Source organism: Salmo trutta, chromosome 30 (genome assembly GCF_901001165.1).
Source record: "Salmo trutta chromosome 30, fSalTru1.1, whole genome shotgun sequence".
Classification (NCBI taxonomy): domain Eukaryota; kingdom Metazoa; phylum Chordata; class Actinopteri; order Salmoniformes; family Salmonidae; genus Salmo; species Salmo trutta.
In genome coordinates this window covers 28,754,102-28,775,112 of record NC_042986.1, presented here as the reverse complement: position 1 = coordinate 28,775,112, position 21,011 = coordinate 28,754,102, and the positions used below count along the sequence as shown (strand labels likewise).

Here is a 21,011-nt window from a genome sequence, read left to right as displayed (position 1 = left end):
GTGTCTGCTAAATGACTAAAATATAAAACAATGGTTCCAGACACTACCCTACACATCCTTGTGGAGACAAGTAATTGGTTACCCATTAATCACACCATCCCTTCACATGGTTTGTAATAGATAAAGATACATATCCACATATGAAGACAATGTTCTCTATTGTTCTCTTCTCTTTCTGATATTCTGCATAGCAACAGGGACATGTGATAGGCAAGCCTGACTTCTCCCTTCTCTGGGCCCCAGGTGACTGAGGCCCATATGAGGAAGGAAGTGCAACTGCCAACACCAGAGTCCAAAGGGATATAATCTAATAACAAGAGTTCAACAGTTTTAATCAAATAAGCATTTTAAGCAGATAAGACATCTTAATTATCTATGTTACCGAGCTAATTCTGATTCTCCCGCCACAACCACCAACCTGTTTTTGAGAATACATATTCAGAAAACACAAGAAAAATAAAGTGCCATGAATGATGTTCTGTCAAATTCTTCGGAAACAAATTTTTATTTCAACAACAATAACCACTGAAGCCTGGAAAAGCAATGTAAAGCCAGTTTAAATATATATATGCACCACACATGAACTAGGGCTTATAGCAAGAACCATATAGGGTGAATTTGGAATAAGTTGGACACTTTTAGTATTTACAGCTTCTGTAACCTTTTTCGACATCTATCCAACATATTAGCCCAACACATGATACATTTCTGAAATCCTCAAGATGTTTCCTAATCACCCACACACACACCAAAAAAATGTGATATCATATTCACAGGAGGCATGACCCACCCATTTGTTTACACTGAGTCAAAACCATATTTTCACTTCGCATTTGGTAGCCTGGGACAGCAGGTTAGATAAACTGGGACCCCATTATTATAGTCCTAATTGTACCCCAATGACAATTATATTCCATTTTGTGTGATTGGGAAACATCTGAGGATTTCAGAAATGTATCATGTTGGGCTAAACTGGATCTCTTTCCTCCATTGGAGAAGCCTTTAAGACTGTCCCAGTTAGCGACTCCATGCTGTCCTACTTTAGCTAGCTATGGTTGGTAAAGCAGAATAAAAAAAGACTGAATTACAAAATGTAAACAATAGTTTAGATTTCCTCTTGTCAGACCAATAAATAAAAGCCTCAGGATTCAGAGATGGGCAGTATTTATGTGAAACCAGAAATAAGGTTTTGTCTAGAAGGGATACAGCTTTAGTCAAATTTGACTTTTCATAGCAGGTTTAGGAGAACTATACAGCAGGTTAGGATAATTAATGTAGCAGGTTAGGAGAACTATACAGCAGGTTAGGATAATCATGTAGCAGGTTAGGAGAATTATGTTAGACATGACCCCTAGACATTTTCATTTTCACATACATTTACATTTTGGTAATTTAATACACACTCGTATCCAGAGTGACTTACAGTCAGTGCGTTCAACTAAGGTAGATAAACAATTACATTTCACAGTCATAGCAAGTAAAACGTTTCTGTTACCATTAATGAGAATGTTCTTGATATGCGGGCTGGCTACTTGCAAATGTATTTTACATGATGTCCCATTCTATCCGAATTCCCCCAGGTTGAATTATTAGGCTTATTACAGTCAGATTTAATAAATGGTCAGATTTACACATCATACTCACCTCTCTCCTTATTCTAAGGAATATTATATTATAAAGAATGTACGCAAGGATTAGGCCTATAATATTGACAACAAAATCTACCAATCAGCTCCCCTTCGAAGAAGGCAGACAGGCTGACGTCAGTCTGTCTGGCTCGCGCCGCGCGCTAGGAGGGAGAAAAGCGCAGAACGCGCGAGGAGGAAGAAGAAAAAACTCCAAGCATGCTGGCAGAATGGGGTCACGAACTATGACCTTTTACAGAAGAAAAACAAAAACAAATATTTTTTTTAAATAGAAGACCCAGACCTAAATCTGCAATCTTTCATCCGGTGGTAAGTCTCACCCAAAATATTTAAGCGGTTTAATGCTAGTGAAGGCATAGTCGAGACAAAAAAAACGGGATATTTTGTTGTAGCTTGATGCTGTGCCGTTCGAGGGAGAGCTCTAGCCGGTGGTGGGCTTGGGTCTGGATGGTTGTCAATCGTGGGCAGTGCTGTCATCTCTCATCTTATTTCAACGTTTAACTTATTACGTCAGGCAATTAAAATATCCATTCAGTGACAACGCCTTTGAAAACCATGTCCCCCGTGTTAAACTTTTGATATCAACGGAGATATAAACGTGCCAAAATAAAGCTCTAACGCCGAGGACAAAAGATGAGCTGTAGCTGTCAGTGCAGCCTAGTAGCTAGAATGTTAGCTAGCTAGCCGGCTAGTACTACCGCGCAGATGAACCCGACCCTTTTACCTTTGCCATCTCGGGGACAAGGAATTTTGTTTTGATTGCGTAATCATATGCAGGCGCTACGTTTTTTTTATGTCAGGGTTTTATCATTGCAATAATATGTTAAATAACGGTTATCTCATCGATATAAACATATATATTTTTACATTTAATGAATGGCTGCCTGCCGTATTGTTGGCGAATTGCCAGGGTCTCCATTTTGTTCGTTTTGAATGTCGGAAGAAACTCGTTTTTGATAGACTTGTCGTTTGTCTAGTGAGCGAACGAACCCATGGCCTTCCTCCATCCTTTAGCAAATGTCAGTCCTCACCGCGGTTCAAATCATAGCCTTTTCTTCCTTTAATGAGAGAGAGAGAGACACTCTCCCAAACACACACAATATGATTGGTAAAATCCAGAACTGGAAAGTGTGATGTGTAATTTTGTACACTTACAGCCTTATGCCCTCCACTCCTTAATCAAATCACTGAATAAGATGCCCTCCCCGGGATGAATTGTCCTCAGACAGACATTACATTCTCCTTCAGAGGACAAATCGGTCATGATTGTGCATCTCTGACGAGATGGCATTGCATGCGAAGAGACTATCACATATCTTTACGAGAAAATGGAACAATGAAAATAGAATACCTGGGAAATAGGCAAGATGATCCCAACGGTAGCTCTGGCAGGGCATAACCCTCGCCTGGCATATCATTGGGACACTGAGCAGCAAGGGGCCTCCAATCCACACCATGAAATCAAAGTCGAAAAAGGAGAATGAGGGAGCTGGCCTTGGTGCTGAATTGCATGAAGTCAAGGGGAGAATTCTATGATAAAAGCACTTATCTTAAAGTTGCTATATTTTGTGGCTGTAGACGCACACTCATGTTACGATCCAAATATAATGTACGAAGCAAATTAGGTATTACCCGAACTTGGTTAATGACAATGCTCACGTTTGTTTTCTGTTTGAAAACACTTGCTAAGGTTTGTTCTTATTGAACGTAACCCTGCCTGCTGATATAAGAGAGGTTGCACACTGCAGTTGACAGATGTCTTTGGCCTAGCTCCAGACAGGCCCCTCTAATGACCTTACATCACCATGATGACCAATGTGGAGGTGCTTTCTCAGCAGATAGTGGCGTCTGAGAAGGTGACAGAGGTGAGTGACGTGTCTGTGTGTGTGTGTGGTTGTGTTATTATGGGAGAGGATGTGTTTGTGTACTGTAAGGTAAATTGTGCTTGCATGTTGGTTGTCTGTGTGTGTGTGTGGTTATTTTGTTATTATGGGAGAGGATGTGTTTGTGTGCTATGAGGAGGTAAATTGTGTTTGCATGCTGGTTTTCTGTGTCTGTACTGTGTATGTGAAAGGGCACCCTGACCCTAACCCATCCCACGCTTCCTGTTCAAAGATTATTTACTTTGCGAGACAAAGGCGATACACTTCCAGACACCCCTGTTTTTGTCTGGTTCAATGAAAATCAATGAACTAAGTAGAACAGACCCAGCTGCTATTGAATTGGTGTCTATGGGAGACACCCAGTTAAGTAGAACTGAACTGACCATTTTCAATAGTAAACGGCCTGAGTGAACTATCTTAGTTCATCCACCATCTTTGACGTTGCTGCTCTGTGTGGCCCGGCAGGTCGCTTCTGACTCCTTGGTTGCCGTGGAGACAGAGGCCACTCTTAACCTTCAGAAGAGAGGGGTCACTCTGAGGGCACAGTCAAGCCCCTCCCTCTGACTAGCTGCTGCTGGCTTCCCTGCTGCTCCCACATTTATTTTGTGTGTGGGTGTGTGTGTGTGCTTTGTTGCACATAATTCTTAGGATTTGACTGTTAATGTGTTTGTATTGTGTGTTTCAGGTGCAGACCTCTCCCGCTGACTTGTCAGTGATGAGTGGCTCTCCACAACGCTTCCAGATCATCTCCACTGAGCCCTCAGCCACACAGCAGCACATTCAGGTAACAAAACCCTACATTATTGACATGCTACTGCTTGAAGTCACTGCCACCTATTGATAGCCTACACACATTGCACCCTAGTGACAATTTATAATATACACAGATTCAGACAAATCCCACTAAAACAAAATATTGTTTTAAAAACTATTTGGATACAGCTTAAATAATTGTAAGTGCTTCAATTAAAGGGATAGTAGTTGTTTGGATGGATGGATGTGGGATTATGACCCCCTCCCTCCCTCTCAGATTGTAACGGACCAGCAGACGGGTCAGAAGATCCAGATAGTCACGACCATGGATCCCTTCAGCGGGCCCAAGCAGCAGTTTATCCTGGCGGCGGCTGATGGCTCAGGAACGGGCAAAGTCATCCTGACCCCTCCAGAAAACCAGGGCACCAAGCAGATCATTTTCACAACCGCAGACAGCCTGGTACCTGGCAGAATACAGGTAATGAAGTAGCCATAACACCACAAATCTAAACCACAGCATTAGATGACACACTGTGTTACCTTTGACCCCCTCAGTGACCCCCTCAGCGACTTCTACTCCTCCTGGTGTTCTAGATTGTGACAGATGCAGCGTCGGTGGAGCAATTATTGGGGAAGGCAGGGGATGTGGGCCGGCCTCAACCTATAGAGTATTGCGTGGTGTGTGGAGACAAGGCTTCAGGTACGCGTGCACACCGCACACACACTCACAGGCCATTGGCCCATTCATACCACTAACCCCTCCTCTCTGTTCTGTGTTCAGGGCGTCACTATGGGGCTGTCAGCTGTGAAGGCTGTAAAGGCTTCTTCAAGAGGAGTGTGAGAAAGAACCTGACTTACAGTTGCCGGAGTAACCAGGACTGTGTTGTCAACAAGCACCACCGTAACCGCTGTCAATTCTGCCGGCTGAGGAAATGTCTGGACATGGGCATGAAGATGGAGTGTGAGTCACACCAAAGCATGCACATGAAGATGGGTAGAATTTTCTTCCCATCCCAACGTCAGAAACTCTGTCTAACATCCCAATCCATTGCGCTCCCACTTAAACTTGTCCAGTCTGAGCGGCGCAGACACAGATAGATACTGAGAGAAGAGAGAAAGGGATAGAAAGCAGTTGATTCGCGAGTCTGAAAATAAATGATCTAAAGTGATTGATAGTTGGTATTCAGCAGTCATAAAAGTATGCCTTATTGACTTTGAAGAATTACAAAATAGGGATTTTGTCAGACAGTATAGGCAGCAGCTCTATAGATATGAGATTATGACTTGGAATTAAATAGTAAAGTCATCAAATAAAATAAACATTTTATTAAATTGAAGTAATGTAAATGATGGTTAATAACAGTGATAAGCAGTAATGGACAGTCACTACCATCATGGACTTTTATTCATAGTTTTATTCAGTGTTGTTACAGCATTCAACAATAGTGCATTTAATGTTAAAAAAATGTATCAAAAATGAATCAAAACTGAACCGACTTCAAAAAGCACTAATCGCTCAATGCGACTGCAAATTGACCAGAACTAAGCCCAAAAAGAGATTATATTTGAAAATAACAATAATTTCAATACTTGATTACATTGAGACGTTGTCACATCCCACTGGGCACACACTGGTTGAATCAATGTTGTTTCCACGTCATTTCATGAACCAACGTGGAATAGAATGCCCAGTGGGATATGTCTCTTTTATATTTGCGGGAATACTTGGTTGGGAACAGATTTCCTAAGTTACAGTAAATGTTAGCTGAATTTCATTTTTTATTTTTTTGCTAATAACTTTTGGGGTCCAGAAAAAAATCAACCTGCCTGTTGCCGACCCCTGCTGTAGGGTTTTAGTGTTGTTGATGGTGTTTCTGTCCTGTGTGTCCTCAGCCGTGCAGAGTGAAAGGAAGCCCATTGACCTGCCCAGAGAGAGGCCTGTTAACTGTGCTGCGTCTACAGAGAAGATCTACATTAGGAAGAACCTGATGAGCCCACTCATCGCCACGCCAACCTTCATCACCGACAGTGATGGCTCCAGGTCAGAGACTGAGATTACGACTTTGATTGGTACTTTGGGATCAAATCAAATAAAATGTTATTTGTCACATGTGCCAAATACAACAAGTGTAGACCTTACCGTGAAATGCTTACTTACAAGCCCTTAACCAACAATGCAGTTCAAGAAATAGAGTTAAGAAAATATTTACTAAATAAACTAAAGTAAAAAATGAACACAAGAAAATGACCTAACAATAACGAGGCTATATACAGGGGGTACCGGTACCGAGTCAATGTGCGGGGGTACAGGTTAGTCGAGGTCATTTGTAAAGTGACTATGCATAGATAATTAACAGCAAGTAGCAGCAGTGTAAAAACAAAGGGGTGGGGGGTCAATGTAAATAGTCTGGGTGGCCATTTGATGAATTTTTCAGCAGTCTTATGGCTTGGGGGTAGACGCTATTAAGGAGCCTTTGGTCCTAGAATTGGCGCTCCAGTACCACTTGCCGTGCGGTAGCAGAGAGAACAGTCTATGACTTGGGGGACTGGAGTCTTTGCCAATTTTTTGGGCCTTCCTCTGACACCGCCTAGTATATATATCCTGGATGTCAGGAAGCTTGGCCCCAGTGATGTACTGGGCTGTACGCACTACCCTCTGTAGCGCCTTACGGTCAGATGCCGAGCAGTTGTCATACCAGGCGGTGATGCAACCGGTCAGGATGCTGTTGATGGTGCAGCTGCATAACTTTTTGAGGATCTGGGGACACATGCCAAATCTTTTCAGTCTCCTGAGGGGGAAAAGGTGTTGTCGTGCCCTCTTCACAACTGTCTTGGTGTGTTTGGACCATGATAGTTTGTTGGTGATGTGGACACCAAGGACATTAACTCTTGACCCACTCCACTTCAGCCCCGACAATGTTAATGGGGGCCTATTCAGCCCTCTTTTTCCTATTGTCCACGATCAGCTCATTTGTCTTGCTCATATTGAGGGAGAGGTTGTTGTCCTGGCACCACACTGCCAGGTCTCTGATCTCCTCTCTATAGGCTGTCTCATCGTTGTCGGTGATCAGGCCTACCACTGTTGTGTCGTCAACAAATGTAATGATGGTGTTGGAGTCGTGGATGCAGTCGTGGATGCAGTCGTGGATGAACAGGGAGTACAGGAGGGGACTAAGCACACACCCCTAAGGGGCCCCAGTGTTGAGGATCGGTGTGGCAGATGTGTTGTTACCTACCCTTACCACCTGGGGGCGGCCCGTCAGGAAGTCCAGGATCCATTTGCAGAGGGAGGTGTTTAGTCCCAGGATCCTTAGCTTAGTGTTGAGCTTTGTGGGCGCTATGGTGTTGAATGCTGAGCTGTAGTCATTGAACAGCATTCTCACATAGGTGTTCCTTTTGTCCAGCTGGGAAAGGGCAGTGTGGAGTGCGATTGAGATTGCATCATCTGTTTGGGCGGTATGCGATTTGGAGTGGGTCTAGGGTTTCCGGCATGGTGGTGTGGCTGTGAGCCATGACCAGCCTTTGGTCATGGCTCACATCACATACCGAGGTGAGTGTTACGGGGTGGTAATCATTTAGGCAGGTTACCTTCACTTTCTTGGGCACAGGGACTATAGTTGTCTGTTTGAAACATGTAGGTTTTACAGACTCAGTCAAGGAGAGGTTGAAAATGTCAGTGAAAACAGTTGCCAGTTGGTCCGCGCATGCTCTGAGCACACGTACTGGTAATCCGTCTGGCCCCGCAGCTTTGTGAATGTTGACCTGTTTAAAGGTCTTGCTCACATCGGTTACAGAAAGCTTGATTACACAGTCGTCAGGAACAGCTAGTGCTCTCATGCATGCTTCAGTGTTGCTTTGCTCGAAGCGAGCATAAAAGGCATTTAGCTCGTCTGGTAGGCTCGCGTCACTGATCAGCTCACGGCTGGGCTTCCCTTTGTAGTCCGTAATATTTTTCAAGCCCTGCCACATCCGACAAGCGTCAGCCGGTGTAATATGATTCAATCTTAGTCCTGTGTTGACGCTTTGCCTGTTTGATGGTTCGTCTAAAGGCATAGCTGGATTTCTAATAAGCGTCCGGATAAGTGTCCCGCTCCTTGAAAACGGTAGCTCTAGCCTTTAGCTCGTTGTGGATGTTGCCTGTAATCCATGGCTTCTGGTTGGGAAATGTACGTACGGTAACTGTGGGGACAATGTCGTCAATGCACTTATTGATGAAGCCGGTGACTGAGGTGGTATACTCCTCAATGCTATTGAATCCTGGAAAATGTTCCAGTCTGTGCTAGCAAAACAGTCCTATAGGGTAGCATCCACGTCATCTGACCACTTCGTATTGAGTGAGTCACTGGTACTTCCGTCTTTAGTTTTTGCTTGTAAGCAGGAATCAAGACCATAAAATTATGGTCAGATTTGCCAAATGGAGGGCGAGGGTGAGTAAAGGTGGTCTAGAGTTGTTTTTTCTCTGGTTGCACATGTGACATGCTGGTAGAAATGAGGTAAAATGGATTTAAGTTTGCCTGCGTTAAAGACCCCGGCCCCTAGGAGCTCTGATTGGTCCTGTGGATTAGAGTTTGGTGTCTGACTGGTGTTGTGTCCAGATCCAGTCTGCTAGACCCAGGGATGCTGGTGAACATCCAGCAGCCTCTGATCCAGGCTGACGGGACTCTACTGCTGGCCACAGACACCAAGGTACAAACTCTGTTATTCCTCAACATTCTCAGTGTAATCCGTGTCCTAACATGCTGTGAATGGGACCGGTCATTGGAATCAAAGTGTGTTGTTCTCCTCACTGGCTCACTGGATGTACCCCCCTCGACAGTCTGAGTCGGGGCAGGGGGACTTGGGGACCCTGGCCAGTGTGGTGACATCTCTGGCCAACCTGACCGACTCCCTCAGTGAGTCCCTGAACAACAGTGATACCTCAGACGACCAGCAGGAGGAGCAGTCTGCCAGCGAGATAACACGGTACGCATGCAGTGTGTGTGTGTGTGTGTGTGTGTGTGTGTGTGTGTGTGTGTGTGTGTGTGTGTGTGTAATTGCTCCTGTATTGTGTATGTGTCTTCAGTGCCTTCGATACCCTGGCCAAAGCCCTGAACCCATCTGAGTTGGGGGTGGGGCAGAACCTGGCGGAGGGTGGGGAGTGTGTGGGCGGGGCCACCATCCAAGTGATCAGCCGGGACCAGGTGACCCCCCTCATTGAGGTGGAGGGCCCACTGCTCACAGACACACACGTCAGCTTTAAGGTGGTGGATCTAAACTTTAAACTTTTAAATGTTTTCACATTTTGCTGGTGTTCAACCATTTATTTTTGTATGCACGTAACCTTTGAGTTTTCAATAATCTGACATCTCTATCTATCTCGGTCCCTCTCTGTACCTCCTGTAGCTGACCATGCCCAGCCCCATGCCAGATTATCTGAATGTGCACTACATCTGTGAGTCAGCGTCCCGCCTCCTCTTCCTCTCCATGCACTGGGCAAGCTCCATCCCTGCATTCTCCGCTCTTGGGTAAGAACACTCATATCAAAGTGTTATTACGCTTTTGGTATTTATGTGTGTGACTTGAACTGTCGTGTGTTTGTGTGCATCATCTCAACCAATCATGATTCAGTCCTGTGTGTGTGTGTGTGTGTGTGTGTGTGTGTGTGTGTGTGTGTGTGTGTGTGTGTGTGTGTGTGTGTGTGTGTGTGTGTGTGTGTGTGTGTGTGTGTGTGTGTGTGTGTGTGTGTCAGTCAGGAGAGTAACACCAGCCTGGTACGTGCCTGTTGGAATGAGCTATTCACTCTGGGGCTGGCTCAGTGTGCTCAGATCATGAGTCTCTCCACCATCCTGGAAGCCATCATCAACCACCTCCAGAACAGCATCCAGGACGGTACACCATCAAACCTCCAGATCTCCATACAAAACAGTGAACGCACTAAATTCACAAAACGCACACCCTGATACAATCAGACACACAGTCCCCAGAAAACAAGTTCATTTCTAATTATTTCTGTTGTAAGGTGTTGTCTGCTGTTCCCCTGTAGATAAGGTGTCTGCGGAGAGAGTGAAGCTGGTGATGGAACACATCTGGAAGCTGCAGGAGTTCTGTAACAGCATGGCTAAGATGGAGACAGACAGCTATGAGTATGCTTACCTGAAGGCCATAGTGCTCTTCAGCCCTGGTGAGCATGGTTCAATTAACATCATACATTATGTTAGAAATAAATCACAGGCAATGACTAGGGACCCAAGTTTCTCCTGGTCAGGTCACATGATCGAGACAATATAAATTCCCTAGTTATGAGAAACATCAGACTTATCAGATAAGAGTCAATTTACTCAGATACATTATATTTGACATATACAGTACATGGGTCATTCCACGAAATGAGTGCCTTTTGCGTCACTTTGATTTTTTAAGTAGAAATTGTGCACAGAAATACAAGTTTAAAAGCCTGTTCAATTAAATGAAGTGCCCGTTTTTAATATACACCACATGGAAAATAAATCATATATGAATATATGAAGAATTTCTAAAGTGCCAGCATTTTGATATGTCCCTCTTTGCATCCTCAGTGACTTCTAGGAAGATTTTAAATCACTTAACCCTGACATTTCTCAGTTTTCACCATCACTGTAAAGCCCTAGTTATTTTGATACTCTGACAAAGTCATTTCTGAAGATTATTATTTATTTCATGTGATTTATTGATTCATTTTTAAGGTAAAAAAACCCCCTTGTACCTCATTTTAAAGTCAACCCTGTTACTTGAACTGAAATCTCATTTTAATACGGTGAAACTATTCCTTTAAAAAAACATTTTTTTCAAAAGAAACAGTCAAATCATAGTGTAAAAGGAGGTGCTCGGGTTCCTCTCTTTTTGGCCGTTTTCTGGTGTTTTGTGGTGGAAAACTGAGCAGGTCGAGCGGGTTAAGCTTGCATTCAATTACCCCTATATGTTGCACACAACAAGCTTCCATTCCCCTGTCACAAGGGGATTTGGCACTTACTATAGTATTTATTTTTATTTTTAACCTCTTGAGATGGGAAAACTTGTTTTTTAATTACATTGAACATGTGTTCTTTATGACAGAATATAAAAATGTGTTGAAATAAAACATTTTCTTTTCACCAAGTTACACTACTCAATCTCACACAAAATATCAATGAACCTACCAGGTACAACCCCAAATCCGTAAACACGGCCACCTCAATGATATCATCTTGACCAACCTGCCCTCTAAATACACCTCTGCTGTCTTCAACCAGGATCTCAGCGATCACTGCCTCAGTGTCTCCGTCCGTAATGGGTCTGCGGTCAAACGACCACCCCTCATCACTGTCAAACGCTCCCTAAAACACTTCAGCGAGCAGGCCTTTCTAATCGACCTGGCCCGGGTATCCTGGAAGGATATTGACCTCATTCCATCAGTAGAGGATGCCTGGTTATTCTTTAAAAGTGCTTTCCTCACCATCTTAAATAAGCATGCCCCATTCAAAAAAAATTGAACCAGGAACAGATATAGTCCTTGGTTCACTCCAGACCTGACTGCCCTTAACCAGCACAAAAACATCCCGTGGCATACTGCATTAGCATCGAATATCTCCCGCTATATGCAACTTTTCAGGGAAGTTAGGAACCAATATACACAGGCAGTTAGGAAAGCAAAGGCTAGCTTTTTCAAGTAGAAATTTGCATCCTGTAGCACAAACTCCAAAAAGTTCTGGGACACTGTTAAATCCATGGAGAATAAGAGCACCTTCTCCCAGCTGCCCACTGCATTGAGGCTAGGAAACACTGTCACCACCAATAAATCCACAATAATTGAGAATTTCAATAAGCATTTTTCTACGACTGGCCATGCTTTCCACCTGGCTACCCCTACCCCGGTCAACAGCCCTGTACCCCCCCGCCCCCCCACAGCAACTTGCCCAAACCTCTCCCATTTCTCCTTCACCCAAATCCAGATAGCTGATGTTCTGAAAGAGCTGCAAAATCTGGACCCCTACAAATCAGCTGGGCTAGACAATTTGGACCCTCTCTAAAATGATCTGCCGCAATTGTTGCAACCCCTATTACTAGCCTGTTCAACCTCTCTTTCGTATCGTCTGAGATCCCCAAAGATTGGAAAGCTGCCAGGGTCATCCCCCTCTTCAAAGGGGGAGACACTCTAGACCCAAACTGTTACAGACCTATATCTATCCGACCCTGCCTTTCTAAGGTCTTCGAAAGCCAAGTTAACAAACAGATCACCGACCATTTCGAATCCCACTGTACCTTCTCCGCTATGCAATCTGGTTTCCGAGCTGGTCATGGTTGCACCTCAGCCACGCTCAAGGTCCTAAACGATATCATAACCGCCATCGATAAAAGACAATACTGTGCAGCCGTATTCATCGACCTGGCCAAGGCTTTCGACTCAGTCAATCACCACATTCTTATCGGCAGACTCAACAGCCTTGGTTTCTCAAATAACTGCCTTGCCTGGTTCACCAACTACTTCTCAGACATAGTTCAGTGTGTCAAATCTGAGGGCCTGTTGTCCGGATCTCTGGCAGTCTCTATGGGGGTGCCACAGGGTTTCAATTCTCGGGCCAACTCTTTTTCTCTGTATACATCAATGTTGCTCTTGCTGCTGGTGATTCTCTGATCCACCTCTACACAGACGAAACCATTCTGTATACTTCTAGCCCTTCTTTGGAAACTGTGTTAAAAAACCTCCAGACGAGCTTCAATGCCATACAGCTCTCCTTCCGTGGCCACCAACTGCTCTTAAATGCAAGTAAAACTAAATGCATGCTATTCAACCGATTGCTGCCCGCACCTGCTCGCCCGTCCAGCATCACTACTCTGGACGGTTCTGACTTAGAATATGTGGACAATTACAAATACCTAGGTTTCTGGTTAGACTGTAAACTCTCCTTCCAGACTCACATTAAGCATCTCCAATTCAAAATTGAATCTAGAATCGGCTTCCTATTTTGCAACAAAGCCTTCTTGACACATGCTGCCAAACATACCCTCGTAAAACTGACAATCCTACCGATCCTTGACTTTGGCGATGTCATTTACAAAATTGCCTCCAACACTCTACTCAGCAAATTGGATGCAGTCTATCACAGTGCCATCTGTTTTGTCACCAAAGACCCATATACTACCCACCACTGCGACCTGTATGCTCTCGTTGGCTGGCCCTCGCTTCATATTCATCGCCAAACCCACTGGCTCCAGGTCATCTACAAGTCTCTGCTAGGTAAAGCCCTGCCTTATCTCAGCTCACTGGTCACCATAGCAGCACCCTCCCATAGCACGCGCTCCAGCAGGTATATTTCACTGGTCACCCCCAAAGCCAATTCCTCCTTTGGCCCCCTTTCCTTCCAGTTCTCGGCTGCCAATGACTGGAACGAATTGCAAAAATCACTGAAGCTGGAGACCCATATCTCCCTCACTAACTTTAAGCATCAGCTGTCAGAGCAGCTCACAGATCATTACACCTGTACATAGCCCATCTGTAAATAGCCCATCCAACTACCTCATCCTCATATTGTTTTTGTTTTTTTTGCTCCTTTGCACCCCAGTATCTCTACTTGCACATTCATCTTCTGCACAGCTCTCACTCCAGTGTTTAATTGCTAAATTGTAATTACTTCGCCACTATGGCCTATTTATTGCCTTACCTCCCTAATCTTACCTCATTTGCACACACTGTAGATTTTTTCTATTGTGTTATTGACTGTACATTTGTTTATTCCATGTGTAACTCTGTGTTGTTTGTCGCACTGCTTTGCTTTATCTTGGCCATGTCACAGTCGTAAGTTAGAACTTGTTCTCAACTGGCCTACCTGGTTAAATAAAGGTGAAATATATACAAAATATACTGCTCAAAAAAATAAAGGGAACACTTAAACAACACAATGTAACTCCAAGTCAATCACACTTCTGTGAAATCAAACTGTCCACTTAGGAAGCAACACTGATTGACAATACATTTCACATGCTGTTGTGCAAATGGAATAGACAACAGGTGGAAATTATAGGCAATAAGCAAGACAACCCCAATAAAGGAGTGGTTCTGCAGGTGGAGACCACAGACCACTTCTCAGTTCCTATGCTCCTGGCTGATGTTTTGGTCACTTTTGAATGCTGGCGGTGCTTTCACTCTAGTGGTAGCATGAGACGGAGTCTACAACCCACACAAGTGGCTCAGGTAGTGCAGCTCATCCAGGATGGCACATCAATGCGAGCTGTTGCAAGAAGGTTTGCTGTGTCTGTCAGCGTAGTGTCCAGAGCTTGGAGGCACTACCAGGAGACAGGCCAGTACATCAGGAGACGTGGAGGAGGCCGTAGGAGGGCAACAACCCAGCAGCAGGACCGCTACCTCCGCCTTTGTGCAAGGAGGAGCAGGAGGAGCACTGCCAGAGCCCTGCAAAATGACCTCCAGCAGGCCACAAATGTGCATGTGTCTGCTCAAACGGTCAGAAACAGACTCCATGAGGGTGGTATGAGGGCCCGACGTCCACAGGTGGGGGTTGTGCTTACAGCCCAACACCGTGCAGGACGTTTGGCATTTGCCAGAGAACACCAAGATTGGCAAATTCGCCACTGGCGCCCTGTGCTCTTCACAGATGAAAGCAGGTTCACACTGAGCACGTGACAGACGTGACAGAGTCTGGAGACGCCGTGGAGAACGTTCTGCTGCCTGCAACATCCTCCAGCATGACCGGTTTGGCGGTGGGTCAGTCATGGTGTAGGGTGGCATTTCTTTGGGGGGCCGCACAGCCCTCCATGTGCTCGCCAGAGGTAGCCTGACTGCCATTAGGTACCGAGATGAGATCCTCAGACCCCTTGTGAGACCATATGCTGGTGCGGTTGGCCCTGGGTTCCTCCTAATGCAAGACAATGCTAGACCTCATGTGGCTGGAGTGTGTCAGCAGTTCCTGCAAGAGGAAGGCATTGATGCTATGGACTGGCCCGCCCGTTCGCCAGACCTGAATCCAATTGAGCACATCTGGGACATCATGTCTCGCTCCATCCACCAACGCCACGTTGCACCACAGACTGTCCAGGAGTTGGCGGATGCTTTAGTCCAGGTCTGGGAGGAGATCCCTCAGGAGACCATCCGCCACCTCATCAGGAGCATGTCCAGGCGTTGTAGGGAGGTCATACAGGCACGTGGAGGCCACACACACTACTGAGCCTCATTTGGACTTGTTTAAGGACATTACATCAAAGTTGGATCAGCCTGTAGTGTGGTTTTCCACTTTAATTTTGAGTGTGACTCCAAATCCAGACCTCCATGGGTTGATAAATTGGATTTCCATTGATTATTTTTGTGTGATTTTGTTGTCAGCACATTCAACTATGTAAAGAAAAAAGTATTTAATAAGATTATTTCATTCATTCAGATCTAGGAAGTGTTATTTTAGTGTTCCCTTTATTTTTTTGAGCAGTGTATATATACCTACATATATATATATATATATATATATATATATATATATATATATATATATATATATATACACCTGTGGGTCGTTCCACCAATTTGGTGCCTTTTTTAATACACTGCTCCAAAAAATAAAGGGAACACTTAAACAACACATCCTAGATCTGAATGAAAGAAATAATCGTATTAAATACATCAGCCAGGAGCATAGGAACTGAGAAGTGGTCTGTGGTCACCACCTGCAGAACCACTCCTTTATTGGGGGTGTCTTGCTAATTGCCTATAATTTCCACCTGTTGTCTATTCCATTTGCACAACAGCATGTGAAATTTATTGTCAATCAGTGTTACTTCCTAAGTGGACAGTTTGATTTCACAGAAGTGTGATTGACTTGGAGTTACATTGTGTTGTTTAAGTGTTCCCTTTATTTTTTTGAGCAGTGTATATGTACAGTATATCAACTAGAAGAGTAGATAAGCATATCATGATAACGTTTCCATATTTACCTCGTAGTGTATTGTTAGGAAACAGCTATTGTGTGTCTCACTAATCAGACCATCCAGGCCTGAACAGTTGCAGCCAGATAGTGAAGTTCCAGGAGAAAGCCCAGATGGAACTGCAGGACTATGTGCAGAAGACTTATCCAGATGACACATACAGGTATGCTGTATGCAAATCAGGATCTTGATATATCCTTAAACCCTCCCCACAGGTCCCATAAATTCATATGTAAATCTGTCTTTTTCTGATTGAATCCATAAATCACATGTATTAACTTGTCTCTCTCTCTCTGATTGCTTGTCCCAGGTTGACGCGTATCCTGATGCGACTCCCTGCGCTGCGTCTGATGAGCTCCAGCATCACAGAGGAGCTATTCTTCACCGGCCTGATCGGCAACGTGCCCATTGACAGCATTATCCCTTACATCCTCAAGATGGAGACTGCCGACTACAACACCCAGATCACCGGTCCCACAGCGTGACCCCCCGCCACCACCCCTATCCACCCCCAAACCTCTCCAGCCCATCTCTAGACTTGTACCACGTGCCCCCCAAAAAACACCCTAATTCTGAAACCCCCATCTTTTGTCCTGCAAACATTTGATGTAATTAAAATACCCTTCGCAAGATGCAAAGTCATGGAGAAATCCCTTTCGGGCCGTGTTGTTCCCAGAAAGTCCGCTCCTCATCGTTTGTGATTATGGGTCGTAACCATGGGGACCCCTGGATGAGGGTTTGATGGTTCTCTGAAAGCGATGCATGATGGGACTGTGAGTCTCTTGTCGAGATTCCGTAGTTCAGAGCACTTAACCCCCTAGAGAGGGAGCGGTACTGTGGCTAACACGTCACTGTCACCTCTACTGCTTCAGCAAAATGGCTTCAATGTACTCTAAAGTTGACCTTTTCGCTCAAGCCTTTTAATATCGTTTTATCTTATGCAGGCCTTACTGTACATTCATGCTCAACAAAAAGTATATCGATTGAGTTATCGCTTGCTTCTGCCTCTAATCTCGATAACCTGTATTTAACACTTAGCCGACATAGACTAAGAATGAGCGACGCTTGCCTGAATGTCGTTACATGAGTAAACTGAGACATGAATTGGTGTAAAGGTTTGTTGTGTTTTTGTACTTTGAACTTTTCACCAGGTGTTACAATGTAAAAAAGAAACATTTAAATGTATGAATAGCCTATGTTATGATGCTGGTCCATGCCTCAAGCTCTGTCTGTCCCTGAAACGTTTTGGTTGAAAAGACGACCAATTCCTCTAAATCAGGAATATGACTTAGTTCACAGTTTAATAGCAGCTAACCTGGATCCTTAATCTACAGAGTATATGACGATGGACAAGCCATTTGTGTACTGAGCCACTCCATTCAGGATAATATTACATGTACTCTCCACTTCAGATAGAGCATCAAATCTATTATTTGTTTCAAACCGAACAGGAGAACGGTTAGAATGGTTACATTTAATTTTTTGGGGGGTTCATTTCACTGCAATTGTTATGGAACTTTCCCTAAACCAGTCCATATGATGACAGCCTGTTGCTGGGGAGGGTCATCAATCCTACAGAGAGGGAGTTTAATAACAGTCTTGTTACTATGTCTGCCTAAAGCAAATGCACATTCATTATATGGTTTAACTTGAACCATTTAGATAATGTATTTGAAGATTTTGTTTGTTCAATCACCACATGACCCTGGCTCCAGGTTAAAGTTGCCCTTACCCATAGATATAAGATCAGATTATCCTGGTAGTTCTAACCTTTACTGTTAGAGAGGTAAAATAAAGTCTAACATCAGTGGTTAGGGGCAACTTTATGGCCACCATTTTATTTTGCTGTCATGACAATCAAGCCTTGTGTGACATGATGTCCTGTTCTGTGTCCAGTATTTCTCTTTTCTGTTTATTTATTTCCATCCAGCTGGTATTATACAGTGCACTGAGTGCAGTAACACACTCTGCATACTGTAGTGATCTCAGTCCACTTCCAGACTTACTTTACAGTGACTGTTTTATTCATATGCAGGTATTCACACCATAGGAAAAATATATATTTTGAGTTCTCAAGACAAAATGTGTTTTCCCTTTAATGTTAGCATGATTTATCTATAGTTTCACTATTGAATGAACATCAAGCAGGTATTTTCCTTTTGTATTCTTGCACAGTATATTGTTCTGTGATATAATAGTTTCCAAAATGTAAAAATGTGGTTTGTTGTGAACAAATGTATTTGTTCCATGTTAAGTGTACTTAAAGTACCACACCTCTAGTACCACATGAAAATATGTGTACATTGTCCAACAGCAACAAAACCAGTAGCACTAACTTATAACATGTAAAGAAGTCATAAGTAGGTATGTACTCTAAAATTATAGGTGTACTGTTGTAATAGCTGGTTTTAAAACCTGCAAAGACTGTTATTTTGACTATTCTGTGAACTGAGCTCTGTACTACATGTATTATCATTCAAATGAGTGCATGTCCTTTTTTTAATCAGAGTTTTATAATATTGCAACTTGCCAGTATTTGCCCTGAAGAAAATGAGCATTGTTATTGTTTTTGTATAGTGCATTGCTGTGCATGCAATTGCTTATGCATTTTAGTAAATGCTGTACGAAAAATGTGGAGTTTTAATGTTGTGGCTTACAAATGTTATCAGCCTGAGCAATTTCAGTGCATTAACTACTAAATGCACCAAAAACTGTTTTCTATTGTTTACATATGACCAGGAGGGATATGGACAGTGTTTTTGGTTTGTAAAAGCCTTTGTTTCAAGTCTGTAGCTTTTTAAATACAGTACATATAAAAAGTGTCTTTTCCTGTCGAATGTGATATTGTATTTGGAGAAAAAAAGAAACATATTTCTTGGCCTGAGGAACTTCACCTTTCACACACTAACCAATGAGCCTAGTAACTTGATGTTTTCTGAAGGTTATTGTAGGCAGACATATATTCTACCTCTTAACTTGACAGTGAAGACAACAATTTGATTCCTGTATCACAGCATTCCCTCTCAGGCCACTGGAACAGCAATTATCAGTGTAATAAACATATCTTCATATATTTAAAAGGTATGTGCTTTTTATTATGAATTTTTTGACACTACTCCGGAACACGGATGCCATCGCAGCAGGAGAGGATCCTATTGGATATATCTTTCCAGGGTTGAGGACGATGAGAGTGGTTGAGAGGAAGAAGGCAGACATTCTGGTTGAAACTGATAGCACATCAGAAGAAGATAAGAGCACAGACTCGGATGAAGGAAGGATGGCGGCGGCGGATGTGGAACATGGATCGGATGGCGGTGGAAGGAAGAATGGACCTCTGTCCAAAAGAATGGGAAAAGAAGCAAAGTTGGGATGGGAAAGAAGACACTTTGTGTTGATAATACCTCATATCTGGTGGGAGTCTGGTTTCTGGGAGAATTGGACCCGAATTGTCAACTCTGTTAGTGGAGAGAGGTATGGGTAAAGTGGAGTTTGGTGAGGGTCACGAGGAGTGGGCTGGTCTTGATTTTTTGTGTTTCTGCTGGAAGTGTGTGTTGCTTATCAGGTGAATTGATTACCATGCTGTGTAATGCTTTGAGCTAAAGGAAAAGTACTTTTCAAGGTGGTATTTGCTGGAATCTCAGAGGAAGTGTATCGAGGAGCTAAAGAGTATTCCTGTTGTGGTTGATGCACGGAGGATGAATCGTTGGGTCAATGGCAATGTGGAGTCCCTCCCGACCTGAGCTGGGGTATGTGTACATTCCTGTAAGAGTTTTTATTTCCAGGCCGTTGCAGTGTAAACGGTGTAGAATGGTTGAACATGGGCCTCCCAAGTGGCGCAGCGGTCTAAGGCACAGCATCGCAGTGCAAGAGGTGTCACTACAGACCCGGGTTCGATTCTGGCCGTGACCGCTGCGACTGTGTCGCAGCTGGCCGCGACCGGGAGACCCACAAGGTGCCGCGCAATTGGCCCAGCGTCGTCCGGGTTAGGGGAGGGTTTGGCCGGCCGGGATGTCCTTGTCCCATCGAGCTCTAGCGACTCCTTGTGGTGGACCGGGGGCATGCCCGCTGACTTCGGTCGCCAGTTGTACAGTGTTTCCTCCGACACATTGGTGCGGCTGGCTTCCGGGTTAAGCGAGCAGTGCAGGGTCGTGTTTCGGAGAATGCCTGGCTCTCGACCTTCGACCTCTCCCGAGTTCGCAGCGATGGGACAAGACTGTAACTACCAATTGGATATCACGAAATTGGTTGGACATGTAGAGTGTCTGCAGGCAGAAGAATCCAAGATGTGGAAGTTGTGGAAAAGAAGCTGTGAAGTGTTGCAACTGTGGTGGAAAGCATGTAGCTACATCTTTGGAGTGCCTGATGAGCGTGAAAGAGAATTTCAGGGCCGTCCAGAGCATTCCACATGCAGAGGCTGTCAAAAGGTGGAGGGAACGAAAGGTACTCATATGAACTCCATGGTGTTGAATAGGCCTTCAATGTATGCTGCATAGTTGTCTTCCCACCAGCAGGATCCAGCGATGTTAAGTGTAAAGAAGGTGGACTTTGTTGATTATTTTTGGCAATGGTGATCAAGGGTACGGCTAAAGTGGAGGGAAAGTCTAGGAAGATGGACATTATTGTGGATACGGCAGAGCAGATCCTGGGAGTAAAATATTTTTCAGGGTAGGAGTTAGATGATGCGCTGTCACAAGCAGTGATACCCTCTCAGGCCCCAGAGCCTGAGGAGGGAGCTATGGAAGATTGATAAAATGAGGGATTGGGTATAGATCACCATATTGAGTTTCCCTTTTAACCCCCGTACAGT

General features: G+C 44.1%; 1 protein-coding gene across 3 annotated transcripts; it reads left to right on the top strand.

The window, feature by feature from the left end:
* The first annotated feature begins 1,747 nt into the window (after positions 1-1,747).
* nr2c2 (nuclear receptor subfamily 2, group C, member 2) lies at positions 1,748-19,277 on the top strand. 3 transcript variants are annotated; one of them, XM_029723712.1, is made up of 15 exons: positions 1,748-1,955; positions 3,417-3,511; positions 4,215-4,313; positions 4,560-4,760; positions 4,877-4,982; positions 5,064-5,243; positions 6,176-6,323; positions 8,878-8,968; positions 9,099-9,244; positions 9,345-9,522; positions 9,665-9,786; positions 10,011-10,150; positions 10,305-10,442; positions 16,262-16,367; positions 16,515-19,277. In XM_029723712.1, the coding sequence occupies exons 2-15, from the start codon at positions 3,452-3,454 to the stop codon at positions 16,687-16,689; spliced, it is 1,890 nt and encodes a 629-aa protein (XP_029579572.1). In that variant the 5' UTR covers positions 1,748-1,955; positions 3,417-3,451; the 3' UTR covers positions 16,690-19,277. The 3 variants fall into 3 exon arrangements, with proteins under 3 accessions (XP_029579572.1, XP_029579574.1, XP_029579571.1); XM_029723714.1 differs by having other exon boundaries at positions 3,337-3,511; positions 16,271-16,367; XM_029723711.1 differs by having other exon boundaries at positions 3,337-3,511.
* The last annotated feature ends 1,734 nt before the right edge of the window (positions 19,278-21,011 follow it).